Source organism: Molothrus aeneus, chromosome 17 (assembly GCF_037042795.1).
Source record: "Molothrus aeneus isolate 106 chromosome 17, BPBGC_Maene_1.0, whole genome shotgun sequence".
NCBI lineage: Eukaryota > Metazoa > Chordata > Aves > Passeriformes > Icteridae > Molothrus > Molothrus aeneus.
The window spans coordinates 9,838,335-9,854,066 of NC_089662.1; the positions used below are offsets into that span (position 1 = coordinate 9,838,335).

General features: G+C 45.0%; 1 protein-coding gene across 1 annotated transcript; it reads left to right on the forward strand.

The window, feature by feature from the left end:
• Nucleotides 1-7,093: 7,093 nt before the first annotated feature.
• Nucleotides 7,094-7,776, forward strand: BHLHE23 (basic helix-loop-helix family member e23). Its single transcript, XM_066561790.1, has one exon. It carries the CDS (start codon nt 7,094-7,096, stop codon nt 7,766-7,768), a length of 675 nt encoding a protein of 224 aa, XP_066417887.1. The 3' UTR covers nt 7,769-7,776.
• Nucleotides 7,777-15,732: the final 7,956 nt, after the last annotated feature.

Sequence of the window (15,732 nt, forward strand, 5' to 3'; positions counted from 1 at the left end):
AGCAACATCACTGACTGCTGAAGACAGGATTGGAGAAAAGCAATGGGTCAAATCCTACCTTTGGTTGTGCTCATGATGCCATAGAGCTATTTCCTGTTCCTTCCCCTTCTGTCTGCATTCCCTAATTTGTTGGACAATGTACCAACATAAGTAACCCTTTAGAGTGCTGGAAGGGCACATGAATGATTTGGGTAGGACCCTAACAATTCCCCTTCTCATGGTTACAACCCCCTTGAAAAGGAATGGTCTTCCATATTCCACGCCTCCAAATTAAATTTGCATTTTCCATTATCCCATACTCTGCTACAGAAAAAAATACTGATCTTGCAAGAAATTGGACATGAGATTCTCACTGTGGCCTTTTTTTGTCTCAGTTAGTGCCCAGATTGATGGAATGAGGAGGAAGATGGGGCAGAATGATCTCCTAGGAGAGCTCCAAGTGGGGAGCAGATTTCCTTGTGTGCCCTGGGAGCCCTGACCTGCATGCAGAGCCTGCCTGTCCATTCACCTCTTCCTGCAGACACCCAGGGAATGTGGGTTCTGCACTTGGAAACCACAGAGTTCATGGCAAGTAGCAGCTTGTGCACTCTTTGTGCAAATGAAACATCTAGGACATAAAAATCACCTTGGTGCGCCTTGTCTTCCATCTCCTCTGTTAAATAATAAATAGAAGCCTAATGGAACTGAGCATGACTGCAGGATGCAGTGCAAGAGGAGGCAGAGCAGACCTGTGTGTTCCCCCTTACTTCATCATCAGTGAGTAAATGGGTCACTGGTGAATGAGATCTAAGTAAATCTCCATTCCTTTTTTATTCTGTCTTTATCCTCAACCTACTGCAATGAGATATGGCTCAAAATAACACACCCCTGCTACAAAACACTAAATAGAAACATTGCAAATTATCTCATCAAATCGCCTTATGTTTCTACTCTGAGCTCAAGAAAACTTCAGCAAATAAAGTTTTTCATTCTAGAAATCCTTCATTTGGTTTTTAATTGTGCAGCAGTGTATCTTGGGATCTGGTCGTTTTCTCCCCCCTTTTTTTTCAAATTTTCTATTTATTAATATTTAATCTCTGCACAGTGCAGAAGAAAATAATTTCTGCAATAACATCAGAATGGGAGGGTTAGAAATCAATAGCCAAGCTCTCACAAGATACATTCAATCCCTTCTTAATCCATTTTAAACTGCTCCCTTGCCTTATTAGAACAGCCAAGTTTTCCCTCACTCATTAGGTTGGGATATTCACGTTGCAGGAGGGAACTGAAAGCTCCCAGAGAAGCACAAACCTCTGGAAAAGCAGGAAAGAGAACAAAGCATTTTTGTTTGGGGCCTGGACATCATGCTGTACCCAAACCCCTGCTTTAAAAGACTTATGATGGAAGGCCTGTCCCCATTTCCCTGAATTGTGGCCCATGCTGCATCCACTGGCAGCCCCGAGCCACTGGAACATCTTTCCCTTCTGGTTTTCCTTCAGGGCCCTCTGTCACACCCAGCTCTCTCAAACACCTCAAGCATCACCTCCTCTGCTCATGGGTCAGTTCTGCAGAGGTGTGACAGCCAAACAAGCACTGTCAGTGGAGAAAACAGAAAGTCAGTGAGCAGGAGAATCCCCTTCACCCTCTTTAGTGCCTCTAAGGTTTGAGGATATGACAGCATGGCTTTGTTCTATGGGCTTGAGCACAGACACCAAACCCATGACTGCCAGTCTGACCAGGCACCACCTTGACCAAGCCACACCCTGACTATACAGAGTTTTCAGCCCTGAACAGCCAGCCCCTTCCTTCTGCATCCTGCTGCTTCCAGCAACACTTTCTTCTTGGCAAACCAAGCACCTTCCCATGGGTATCATGCAGCCCCCAGCTTCCCCCAGCACTCAGTTTTATTTCATTGAAGAAAGGCAACAGCTTTGCTTGCCCTCCAAGGGGGTGGCTGGGGTCCCTGTCCCTGCCTTCTCTTCAGCAGTTGCATGTTCTGGGATGAAGTTCTGCATAAGAGAATTCAAACTTTCCCTGAAAATACCTGCTAACTCCTCTCTGTGCAGGGCTCAGTATCTGTACATCCCTTCCACCTGCAGAAGCAATAATGAGGGCTGCTCAGTTTTTAGAGGGTGTAGCCAGAGCTGAGGGTCGTCCATGCATTTCTAGGTGCCATGAAGAACTTTATCCTAGTGCTGAAGAACTGGTAGTGTCAGGAGAATGGGTAGGAGGAGCAGGAGAAGGAGTCTGGGACCTGGGAGCAGCAAGACCCGTACATCCTTTAAACATCCTGTATCCTTCTGCTAGATTGAAGCAGACCCAGATGGGAAAGAGAGGATGATGTGGCCTCGTTATCCTCAGGGCAGGGGCTCCTGTGGCCCATCCGAGGCTGGCTGGGTGTTCTGTCCCTCCTGCGCTCTGCAAACCCTCCCTGCAGCACCGCCGCTGCCTCCCAGCCCCTTGATGCAAGAAGGGGCTTTGCCAGCAGAGGGACCTGCAGACCGGATAATCGCTCCTTCCCCGCTGAAACACGCACCAAACCACGCTGAGTCTCTCCTCTCCTACCTGGGACAGAGATGTTTCAGACTCCTCTGCCGCGGCTCTTGACCAACTTGCTGCTGGTTGGTTTGGTTGTTGAGAGCTTTCTCTCTAAGGGGACTGCTAAAGAAATCCATTCAAACAAGAAACCAATTGAAAACTCTCTGTTTACTGAATTAAAAAAAAATAATACTAATCCTGGAAATTCCTATAGCTATCTTCTTGCTGCCATCTAGTGAAGGGGAAAAAGTATGACTTGAGTGACATAAGCAGAGCAAAACCTATCCCAGAGGCTTGTACTAGTTAAACAAACTCTAACTTTGAATAAACTGCTTCAAAACAACCTTTAAAGTTGCATGAAGGTTTCCCTTTTGGAAGTCTCCTTCATAAAATGCCGTCCTAAGTCCTTGAATGGACGACTGCTTGTGAAAACCTGACTTTGTCATCACTTAATCTGAAGAACAATCCAGTAGTGACCATTTTGTTGCACTGAAATTCTTCATGCTGCTCTTAAAAGCTGTAGGAATTGTGGTGGTCTTTGCAGGATCAGTAATGGAAGCTTTCACTGCCTTTTATATCGCCATGAATACACAATCACTGTAGGAGGGTCACAAGCATAGACTCTACACACATACCTAACTTCTCAGAAATTAAGTAGAGTCAAACAAACTCTACTTAAGTAGAGTAGAGTCAAACTCCTTGTTAGGACCTGAGTGAGGTGCAGGACTGAGAAGAGGAGTCTCACATCCAGGGTCCCGTGCCTCAGCCTAGGAAGGATCTTCCTTCCCCTAGATAAAACTGGTACATTCCTGCATGCCTCAGGAATTTTTGGGAGGAAAGCCTCATCTGTGTGACAGACAAGTGATAAACAGGGACCCAGCAGAAACACAAACACTTCAGGAGCTTCAGTTCTTGTTGCATTCCTGTCACGTTTCCATGAGCTCTGGCCAGTCCAGACCTGTGGTTTGGCACACACCTGCCAGGGTGAGCTCTGCCTGCTTTCCCCACCTGGAGATTTTATCTCTACCCACCAAACAGCCAGACCCAGCACAGTATTGCCACTGCTTGTGCTTTTCTTGCTGCTACTCACAGGGGATGAAATATTCACCCACCACTTCCAGCAGTTCCAGGGAGCTTCCAGCAGAGCAACTCCACTCATCCCGCCTCCTTTTGTACCCACAGAAAATGATCCAATCACACATTTTAATGCTTGAACACCTCTTTGCTTTCCACCCTCCTTGTGTTTGCCTGGATATGAGACCCAAACCCTGATCCTTGCAGCAGTGGGCAGGGCTGTATTTCCCGGTACCCAGAGCACAGGTTTGGGATCGCACCGAGACCCGAACGCGCTCCCGGCTCTCGCTGTGCCCCTCAGCCTTGGGGGCCACTTCGGAATTGGCAGCGCTTTGCGCAGCTCCGCCTCCGTGCCGAGGAGCCGGGGGGTGCCGGGGGCGGTGGGTGCCCGCTCCCCTCCAGTGGTCGCTAGATGTCAGCACGGGACCGCCAGCCCGGCCCCGGGGACAGACGGACCCCGGCCCGACAAACAGACACCGCTCCCGGCGGGGACAGACAGACCCCGGCCCGACAAACAGACACCGCTCCCGGCAGGGACAGACAGACCCCGGCCCGACAGACTCGCGCCGCTCCCGGGAGGGACAGACAGACACATCCCGACAGACCCGCACCGTTCCCGGAAGGACAGACAGACCCCGGCCCGACAGACGCGCACCGCTCCCGGCAGGGACAGACAGACACCGGCCCGACAAACAGACACCGCTCCCGGCAGGGACAGACAGACACATCCCGACAGACCCGCACCGCTCCCGGCAGGGACAGACAGACACATCCCGACAGACCCGCACCGTTCCCGGAAGGACAGACAGACACATCCCGACAGACCCGCACCGCTCCCGGCAGGGACAGACAGACCCCGTCCCAACAAAAACCACACGACCAGAGCATATTGGTCTCTCTTAAACCTCCTTTCTTCTGATCTGTTAAAGAGATTTTGTTTGGTTCTACTTTTAGTATCCAGTTTGGGCTGATAAGGATGGAGCTGTGTTTCTCACTATTGCCCCCTTCTCTTTTCTTATAAGAAAAAAAATCTATCTGTGAGTTTGTCCCTCAGTCAAAGAATGTTGTTATCCAGCTAAACAAGTTTTTTAAATGAAAGTGGAAGTCTTTGCAACTACTATTTTTTCTCCATTTTCAGTGAGAAACCAGGTTGAATATTTTTAAAGATGCCTATTAACAGCTGCTATTTGAGGGAGAAGTCCAAAGCAAATTCTTCCATGTACACTTTTTTTTGGAAGCACATTAAACCTGAGTGAAATTCAGATTCATACAGACTCCAAATGATTTCTCTCTGCTGTATGTTTTGGAATTACACATAAAGCATCAAATCCTCCTGCTCTGTTCTGCTGTAGCTGATGCACCTCCCAAGCTACCCTTCAGTGTTGAAATAACCCTTGAAGAACTAATCTGTTTAATAAACCATGGGAGAGCCTGTGTGAGAAGTGTTTGCTTCTCATTTTCAGCCCACTTAGATGCACATGGCATTCTTAGAAAGCTGGCAGTACTTGCAGCTTGTCTTTACAACCAGAATTCCTGAAAGTTTGTAACACCATGGGTGCTTCTCATTGCAAGATCTTAACATAATACCAAAAAAGTAAATCATTTCTGGCAGGGAACAATCCTGCTTTTAACATTTCTTCTACATCTTTCTAATGGGAATTACTTGTGCCAGTGATGATATTCTGGTACCTCCTTCCATTGGTCTGTTATGACTTGGAGTGTGGGACTGGCTCCAGAGATGAGAAGAAGTTAAGCTGTGCTCACTTGCACTTGAAAGTCACAGTGGATATATAGAGTGTCACCATGAATATATAGAGTGATCTGTCCCAGGAGTAGCTAAGTGGTTCAATTCTCATAAAACAATTAAGTTACTAAAATCAGTAATTGGTCTTCATGGTTGGATAAGCCTGATAAGGGGAGCAAAAGGGAGATGTGACCATATTGTAACATTCAAACACTGGAGGTGAGGTAAGAGAAGACCAGTAAAAAGCATGATGGACAAACCTGCTGCACACTGTGATGCCAGGCTTGGACAGAGCCAGTTTTATGTGCTTCACTCCTCCAAAAAGCAGAAACACAACCTCCCAGATTGCACTCAGAGCAGGGGAACAGCCTCGTCCAGGCAACAGCTCTGCAAGCACAGCTGGGGCTGAATGTGTCACTGCTCATCTCAGCTCTCCTGGCTCTGATGCAGAGAAGGGAGGGAGACAAGCTCGTCATTTCACGTTAGCACACAGCACACAGGGAGCTGATGGGAGGGGGACAAGCCAACTTCAGAGAGGGCCTGAGAAAAACAAACCACATTCTGGAAAGAGCCTCCTGTCACTGTAACACCCAGGCTATTTACTACAGCAGATAAACTGCCAGGTGCATCTGCAGCAACTGGTTGCATCTGCCTGCAGGCAATATCCACCTGCTCACAGCTATGTGTCACTGCACACGATTCAGGATTCATCCCATCCTTTCCAAGCAGACCAGGCACATGAGGGGCCTGGACCCGGCTCATGTGGAAAGCCTGGAATGCCCTTATGCTGTCTGTAAAACAAACCTCAGTAAGATGAACCAGTCTCCAAACTCTAGAAAAGAAAGAAATTGGGACCTCTTTCTGTTGCAGTTAAAGTTTAGGCCCTTGTTGTCACCTTGATGCAGGAATATGGGACTAAACATCCTGATTGTCCTTCTCCATGTAGCTCCACCTTTGCCAGTGGTTGCCTCAGATTTTCCTCCATGGATCAGGCAGCAGCAGTTCCAGTGATGATTCCTCCCACCCTGCAGGCCATGGTGTGGTTTGTTTCCTGTCCCAGTGTCACATTCTGTTGCTGGTACAGCTGGGGAGGACACAGGGTCCCTTCAGAGAAGGGCTGGGTCATCATGGATCCAAACTGTTCCTGGTACAGGGAAGGGAGGAACACTGTGAGCTCCTGAAGAAAATGGGAATAGACAGGGCTTTTGCCTTGGAAATGTGCCTGTACAACAGGTGCCTCCTCTGTCAACCCCATCTAAGCCACCATGACTGGATCTCAAGCACTGGGTATGCCCTGGTGCTTCCCTGAGCTTCCAACATCCAGGGGCAAGTGCGTTAGACAGAGGGGAAGGGAAGGGAAGGGAAGGGAAGGGAAGGGAAGGGAAGGGAAGGGAAGGGAAGGGAAGGGAAGGGAAGGGAAGGGAAGGGAAGGGAAGGGAAGGGAAGGGAAGGGAAGGGAAGGGAAGGGAAGGGAAGGGAAGGGAAGGGAAGGGAAGGGAAGGGAAGGGAAGGGAAGGGAAGGGAAGGGAAGGGAAGGGAAGGGAAGGGAAGGGAAGCGCGCTGCCCTGCGATTGGCGGCGGGTGTCCCCGCGGCCCCTGTCGCCGATATAAGTGCGGCGGGGCCGTTGTGCGCTCACTGCCCGCCCCCAGCCCGGGCGCAGCGCCGAGCGGAGCGGAGCGGCGGGGCCGCCTCCTCCTCCTCCTCCTCCTCCTCCTCCTCAGCGCCCAGGCAGCGGCGGCCGAGCGGGATTGCCGGCGATGGCTGAGCTCAAGTCTCTGGGCAGCGAGGCGTACCTGGCGCTGGCCCCGGGCTACGGGCCCTCGGCTTTCGCCTACGGGGCGGTGCGCGGGGGCGCCGAGGGCCCGCGGGGCGCCTACCCCGGGGGCGGCGGGGCGGACTTCCACGCCGGGGCGATGGGCAAGTCCGCGGAGAGTAGCGGCGAGCAGAGCGGCGACGAGGAGGACGGCTTCGAGGCGGGCGTGAAGGGCGGCGCGGGCTTCGAGCGAGAGGGGAAGCTGAAGGGGGGAGCCCTGGGCAAGAAGCCCAAGGAGCAGCGCTCGCTGCGCCTCAGCATCAACGCGCGGGAGCGGCGGCGGATGCACGACCTGAACGACGCGCTGGACGGGCTGCGCTCCGTCATCCCCTACGCCCACAGCCCCTCGGTGCGGAAACTCTCCAAAATCGCCACGCTGCTCCTGGCCAAGAACTACATCCTCATGCAGGCGCAGGCCCTGGAGGAGATGCGGCGGCTGGTGGCCTACCTGAACCAGGGCCAGGCGCTGAGCGCCCCGCTGCCCGCCACCCTCAACCCCTTCGGACAGTCGCCCGTGTACCCCTTCGGCGGCGCGGCCGTGCCCGGCTGCCCCGAGAAATGCACTGCCTTCACAGGAGCCGCCTCCGCCCTCTGCAAACACTGTAACGACAAGCCTTGACTTCTGCTTTCTTCGGGCTTTTCCTTTTTCTTTTTTTTTTTTTTTGGTTGTTTGTTTGGGTTTTCTGGTTTGGTTGTTTGTTTGTTTTTTTCTTCTTTTTTCTTTTTGGGTGGTTGGTTTTGTTTTCTTTCTATGCACTTTTCTTCCCACTGCCATCAGCCCTGGCTTCCTTCCATCAGTTAAGTCTGGGTTTTCTCTTTTGTTCTTCATACCCCCCCGTCCCCATTTGGAAATGTTTGGCAGTTCACGTGGACCCCCCCCCCCAAAACACCCACTTTCTACTTTATTTAGTTCCCCCCTCACATGCAACTTCATCTGTAGAGTTATTTCCTTCCCAGCCTGTCAGTGGATTGTGAGCGTAATGTTGCTTTTCGCTTGCTCTGAGCTACAAAGTTTTTGAGCAGTTTTGAAACAGAACTATAGAAAAACAGAGAGGGAGAGAGATCTGGAAATGGAAACCTCAGTGAATTTGCTTTGGCATGATCGACCTGTGTTAAAAATAGATTAAAAGGAGGGAGGGGAAGCAAAATCCAGCTGCAAACTATGCAATGTTTCAGAATCGTGGGCGGAGGGGGGGTCTGTGTAGCCAGCTGGGGTTGGACTGCACCTGCAAATCCAAATGGAAATCATTTGGTCAGAGCTCACGGGAGGGGGGAAGTCCAGTACTCTTGCTAAAACGATTGATGCTTCAAAGTAAGATGCTTTTTTTCTTTTCTCTCTTAAAAAAATTAACCCGTTCTTGGACTGAGAGGAACCTGTGATTGTATGCTAATGCTTGCTGTTTGCCTGTTTCTCAGCTTGGTTAAGTTTTCCGGATGATTTTCCAAAGTCGTTGCTCATCATGATAAACAAAGCAAAAGGTGACTTAACATATTTATATGTATTTATAATAAATAAAAGACATGAATAACCACTTTCTCTGTTCTACATGTCTCTAAAACCAGCTGGCAGTCCCTGCAAAACCCCTGCTGGAGTCAGGTAAAGCAGAAATGGATGTGGCAGGAGCAGCTATGTGAACTTAGGGGAATTATCAGAATACTTGGGAAAAGCTTGTGGATATTCAGCTCCTTATCAGCAGGGATTTGCATTTTTTCTCCACTTTCTCCTGAATCATGAGCACACAAAAAAATGTTGTTTATGTCTGACTCTGAGTTAAGCAAGCAGGGGTTTAGGTTGTGTATTCTGACACTTGCTGGGTAATGCTGTGCCTCGAAAGTGGTGTTTGACTGGGGTTATTGTAGCAGCGAGCTTAGCTCTGAGCACCCCTATGAAAAACACGGCAGGGAAGGAAATCGCTTAAAAAACTCTGCTTATCCCTTCGGTTGGTTTTCTGTTCTCTCTACAGCTTAACCCTAGATCTACATCTGGGGTTTGGGCCACTTAATATCGTGACTGAGCTAATGATCTCTTGCCAATATTGACTGTGTTCGTACAAGTTACAAAGTGCGTCTCGCGCTGGCCGAGTTCTCCGTGTCGCTTGTGTTGGGTTACTTTGGTTTTCTGGTTTATGTTGTTCAACGCTTTGGTGCCTTGTATGCTTCACTAGTAATTATATAATAATAATAATAATAATAATGATAGAGGTGCATTCAATGCTTTCTGTTGGGGTTGGAAATACCCACCCAATGTCAGAGCAACCACATAAACTGGTACAGTCGCAGCCTCAGGGGCTCGAGCTGTCCATGGCCATTTGTGTTAGGAGTGGGGTGTAACTATTTAGGGTTATTAAACCAATTTCCATGCCTGTCGCTAGTGTTATGCTAATTTGAAAAGGACTGCCATCCCTCTGAAGCGCTTGTCCATGGCACTTAGTTTTAATTAATACATTTCCAAAAGACTTTTTGTGTTTGGAAAACGAAGTGTGTGATTAAGCCTTATTCATAAAGACATATGTTTAAAACTGGTTCCTGCTCATTTCCATTTTTATATCTTCATTTCTTTCCTGTAATTAAAAAAAAAGGGAAAAAAATAGAGTAGTTTTACAGAACAATTTATCTCTTGTACCTTTCTCTGTAAATGAAAATTTTGAAAATGCTCTTAAAGCACGTCTGATGAAGCAAAAGCCGACCAAAACCCCTACTAAAGCAAAAATGACTGGAAACTGCAGATCAGCAAAGGTCACTCAAAATTTTGCAGACTGAGTTGTTGCTAGGAAATATTTGAAAAAAAGAGGCCAGTTTAACAGACAATTATAATTTTTTAAGTAGAAGTATGTTGCATCTGGTTAAAATTAGAGAAGATTGAGAATATTTAAATGGAGATTAACTTAACTGTTCATTTTTCACCAAAACTTAAATAGTTGGAGAATAAAGTATTTAACAGCTTAATATTTAATCTGAGTTTGGTTTAGTTAAAGACTTAAGGCTAAAACTAATGGAATTTGTAATTGCTTCTTTGTAAAATAATTATGGCCCAAAAAAGAAGTCTTACTAATTTCAGAGCCTAAAAACTCTTCACAGTCTGAGACAAGCTATTTTTGGAATTATGGGTTTTAGTACAGTGATTGTTTTAAATCTCTTCCTTTCATTTATGTCAGTAAAAACTTTCTCATACTATCATACCTACCTGGAACCCTAAAATTCTACCTTCTGAGAGTTCTTGAAATATTTAGAAGGCTCTTCAAGAGCCCACTTGGAATTAAATGATTTCAGGAGGCTAAGTAAGGAATTTCAAATACAGAAGAAAACACCTGCATTAAAAAAATTTTTGAAAGGAAAAATAGCTGTTAAAAGGCCAGGTATTAAAAAAAAGTGCAGAATTTATCAAAACAATACTAAAGATAATTAACCTTAAAGTACAACAGTTTCAATTCAAAAGGAAAAAGAAGATGAATCATAACTTTTCCTGCAACAAACAATATTAAACTCAAAGAAAGTTGACCAACTTCTCAGTTAACCTGGAATTTCAGTCCTGTGAGCTGCTTCTGTCCACCCTGGCTTGCAGGATTTTAGCTGCTGCTGAGGTGGAGCCTGTTCCAAGCCTTCTGCGTTTCCCATGGCAGGAAGGCATCTGCTCTGAGGTGATTTACACAGCACTGAGCTGCTGCTGAAACTGCTACCAAGTGAATGCCTAATACTTCTCAAAGATTATTTTGTTGGCAGGGGATGAACGAGCAGCTGACCATTGCATTTGTGTGTGGCAAGCATCCGTGCTATCCTTGCAGCTGTGTGTGGTTATCCTGAGGATGAAGTCCTGTATTTGTCATTTGTTTTTCCCCTTCTCTGGCAAATTTTGTGTACCATGTAAGGTTTTAAGTGTCTCTTTCCATTTGGTGTTTCAGAGAATATGAAGGGAGGACTTGAGAGAAACTGAAGATTTTTTTTTCTGCTCAAATGTTCTTGTTATGATGCTTGCTCTTTTTTTTTTCCCCAAGAAGGATTTATTGTGTATGCTCAGATGGAACTGAAATACAGACCATGTGTTCTAATGTATTTATTATCCTGATTTGTTCATATTTGGAAGAAAACATAATGCCAACTTTTAATTAAATACAATATATTGTTTTCTAACCTCACTTAGTTTTTCTTTGAACTCCAAGACTGAACAGCAAGAAGTGTCAGAAAGAGGAAATGCTGCTTCGCTATCTGTTCTGTATTTTAACTTGTGTAATTCTTGTCAGTAACCAAAAATGAAGGTTTTACTAACCAATTTATATAATGTCACTAATAGGGGATTGAAAAACTGCTGCCAGCTTGCACTGCATCAGCCCAGGTTTGACATTAGCAGTCTTGAGCCTGCCAAGTAAAATGTTCTTTAACCAAATACAGGGAAGCAACAGGTTTGAAGATGGAGGGCCCAGAAGGCACTGTCTACCTCAGATACCAGCAGAAAGTTAAATGAGTTGGAGTTCCTGGAAAGAAGCATGAGAATCATGAAGCTTTTCTTGTCCTTTAATCCATATCAGTGATTTTCTGTCATTCTCTCACAATACCTGAATATTGCTGCACGCTGAGCTTGTTTCCAAGACTTTAGAAAGTGATTGCTTTCTGTTCTCAGATAATTTTTCTGGTATTGATCTTCACATACACATTTCTATCATTTCCATTTTATAAGAGATATTTTTCAGGGTGAAATGAAGGTAGGGCCCAACCCTGGTGCAGTTTTGCGAATTGGCAGCATTGGTGATGTTGGTGACAGCAAGACGGGGCTTGGCACTCCGGGGCACAGTGCTGCTTTCTGACCCCACAAGCCACCTTTAAGAGCCTTCAGAGGCCCAGAAAAGCTTTATACCTTTATTATATCAGCTCTGTAGCAAGTGTAAAGTGTAGGGCATGATAGATAAACCCCTTTTAAAGCTTTGGTGGCTTTTCAGACCGAACCTGCGCATTGACAGCGAGAGCCGCGGCACGTCCCACCAGGCTGAGTCCTCACAGGCAGCAAGTTTCCAGCCCAGTTTGCCACAGCTGGAATTATTTAGTTTACAATTTAGGAAAACAAAACCAAGCAATCCATGTTTCACTTCCACAGCATTGTGCTCATCAAATGTGTTCCTTGAGTGGACTCTTGAAAAGAAGAGGTTGGTCACTGACAAATTTCAGCATTACTGAAATTGTTTTACCTGCGCTTGTTCCTTGCCGTGTGAGTTATCAGCAGAGAAATCATTGCTTTGATCTGAATCAGTGAAAGTGCTTCTAAAGGATGCTAAAATACACCAACCAATATTTTCAATTTTCAAAACTGCTTTTATGTTGTTCTCTGTCATTTGATAGAATTTTGATTGGTATTGCACAGTAGAAAAGTTGGGGGAGGTTTGTTTACACTAATCCTGATTAAGGCTAGAAAAGACTCTTGATTACAGTAATTTTAATAATGTAAATTTGTTTGTGATATGTCTTTAGTCTTTAATCCCCTTTGGCATTTCATTCAAAGGGAGATGAAAATTTCAGGGATTTATAACATTTAAATCAGTCATTCCATGAATGTTTCTCAGGCAGTTTTTCTCCTACCTGAAATAAAAAATATCTAAAAGGGTATGTAACATATTTTGTGATCAGATTAGAAATACATTTGCATGTGGTTTTTGTGGGAAAATAGCTTAATATCAAGCACTTTCTCTTTACAATAAAGTATATGTGCATAAGAGAAAATGGAACCAATTATCAAAACCAATAATACATTTGAGATCTTTGCCATTCTTTCAGACGTTTTGAGGTAGGATTTTCACCAAGGACTTTATATAATCTCTTCATAATCAAAATTCACTTTAATTCTTTTGGCCATTACCCCAAATTCTTATTTCTATTTGTATTTATAAATACATACAGTTTTGAAATTATTCATTTAATTTTTAAGTAGCCTTAGCTTCACTTCACAATAGTAAAATTTGAGTTAATGTTTATTCCTAAAACACTGAGCATTTTTGAGCATAACCCTCATATTTCTTTAAGGCCAAACAGATTAATCTTAAGTATTAGCATTACATTTAACTAATGTATAGAGATATTTAGTCAAGTTAATTCAGGGTGAAAATAAAGGGGTTTAATTTTTTTGCTATGCTTAAGGCAGTGAAATTTGCAGAACAAAGACTTGCAGAAGACAAACCACAAGTACTTAAGGTCTTACAGCACAGAGGAGGGGAGCGTACTGCTTTTCGAACTCCTTGCCCTGGTGAAGCAGCTCAAATGTATCTATATTTAAATTATTTAACAGCTTATTTTAATTTTTAAGTCTTCCAATTCATCAGTGATTCATGTTCATTAAAATCTGCTCTGTTAATGCCATTTGTATTTGCTCAGTTCCTCTGCCCCCACACTAACATTGATGTTTTGTGTGTTTGCGTGTATCGATACGGAATCTTCCTATGAATATAACCCAACCTTCCTCAGCTACCAATGGGGAAAAAAAACCCTATCTGCTCTTTTGCCTTAAGTATTTCAAAGGGAAAAACATGGCTGAGCAAAAAAACATCACCCCAGCTTTTCCTCCAAGCCCACTTTTGTCTAAAGTAATGAGGCCATAGTCAGTTGGCTCCAAAGAGCGCTGTGATTTACTGTGACGTACAGTGAATCATTGCAGATCCATTCGGACTGCATTCGTTATTTTAATGAGACACAGGCAAATCTGTTTTTTGGCCGCAAACCTTAAGATGCAAGCATAATGTGAAATGGTTGTTGATTGCCACAAGGCAACTGACATTATGGATTTTTATCGCCATCATTATGCACTTTAAAACTCCCCACATCCCAGGATATTCAGCCCCTTCCCTTTCCTCCCGCGAATGACAGGGAAGCCACAGCGCTGACATTTAAAAGCGAAAAGCTCATCTATTTAATTTCTGGGCTTATTAAAACCTTACGTTGCATCCTCTGGTCTGCTTCTTTTTTTTTTTTTTTTTTTTGCCTTTTTTTTTTTTAATTCACGCTTTCCCAGAGGAGGAGGAAAACCCCCATTGCAGCGCGGTCACCCAAAAAAGGTCACATTCAGTTGGGCGACAGCAGCACTAGGTCCCCACCAGCCTGTGCTTGATGTAGTATAAGAAATGACAATGAGGCGGGCATATCTGTGCCCGAGCAGTAATCACAGTAATGGTGTTCATCAGAATTTACCAGTGCTGAACTTTTCCAGAGTCTGCAGTAATGCTTCCTCCTCAGTCCTACCAGTAAGGGATTTATTGTGCTTGTGTTTGCCTTCAAGCAAAGGGCACCCATTCAATTGTTGAAGAAAACAATTTCAAAATTAGGTTGTGCTGGTAAATGTGGTTGTGTGTGTGGTCATGTTCGTCAGTGTAAAATGCATATGTTGATGCATATGTGTAGTGTCTTCATGTGTGCCTGCACGAATAAGTGTTGCTACAATTTATTTACCTTCTGTGTCTTTTTTTCTGTCATTTTTTGGTTGCTTTACCGGCATGGTTTATTATGTTGTCATGAAACTTTGTACAACATAATTTGGCTGTACCAGGAAGTGCATGAAAACCCCCGGTCTCCTGAAAAATTGTTTTGGCCTGTTCAAGCCAACAAATTCATGAATAATATTTTTCATCCTTTAATTTTATCCTTAATAAAAAGTAGTGATGTTTTGGGACAATACAGGATGTTGATTTCCCATTGTGCCAGTGGCAGCTTTGCAGTGAGAATGACAGAGAACCAGCATACCTTTGCTTCCCCTGGTTTCCAAATGCATCCATCCTATTTTTATTGATTTGCTGAATGTAAACCTCATGTCTTGCGCTCTTCACACAGATGTCATGAAGAAATCCTTATGCCTTCCATTTGAGAATTACATTACCTTAAGTATTTTTTATCTCCTGGCAGCTTCAGTGTAAAGCAAACTCCCCAGCTGACAGCCATAGTGGCTGCACTCAGTGTTTACAGCAGAACTGAGGCTGTAGGGGAAAAAGATGAAAATCTCTCGCAAAATGTTAAAATGGCTGCTGACTTGGAGGCCTCTGGCTCAGTTTTACATCCTTTCCAATGTCCAAGAAAATACAATTTTACTTCTAACAAGTTTTCTCCCCTCGGCTTTTTCCCTCTCGTGCCTCAGTCAGTTTCCTGGAAGATTTGAGGACAGAAAACACTTTAGTTACAGGAGCTCTATTACTCCTAACAGTTCCTGTTGCAATTGGATGTGGCACTGTATAGAATAATCTTGGTACTTTCAGATTGCACAACGCAGGAGAGCTCATTCCTGTCTGACTTGACTCCTCTTCCAGGTGCTTACTTGTAGCAGTCCACAAAAACCTTTTCTGGGGGTAAGCACTGCACAAAGAGCACCTTCTCTCTGCTGTTTCTATCCTATGTAGGTTCTTGGGGTCAGTCTTATGTTTTATTTCACCAAAAGCAAACCCAAAATTTCCTGTCAGGCAAGAGCTTTTCCTTTTCTTTCTGTTTTCAATTGCTTGTTGAAGTTCTCATCCTTGCAAATTCTCTCCCCTGTAAATGCTTCTGCCCTCGGTGGGCTTCTGACCCAACCTGCAGACAGACTTATTCCTATATAAATACATGATAAATTAATTTTTGACCACA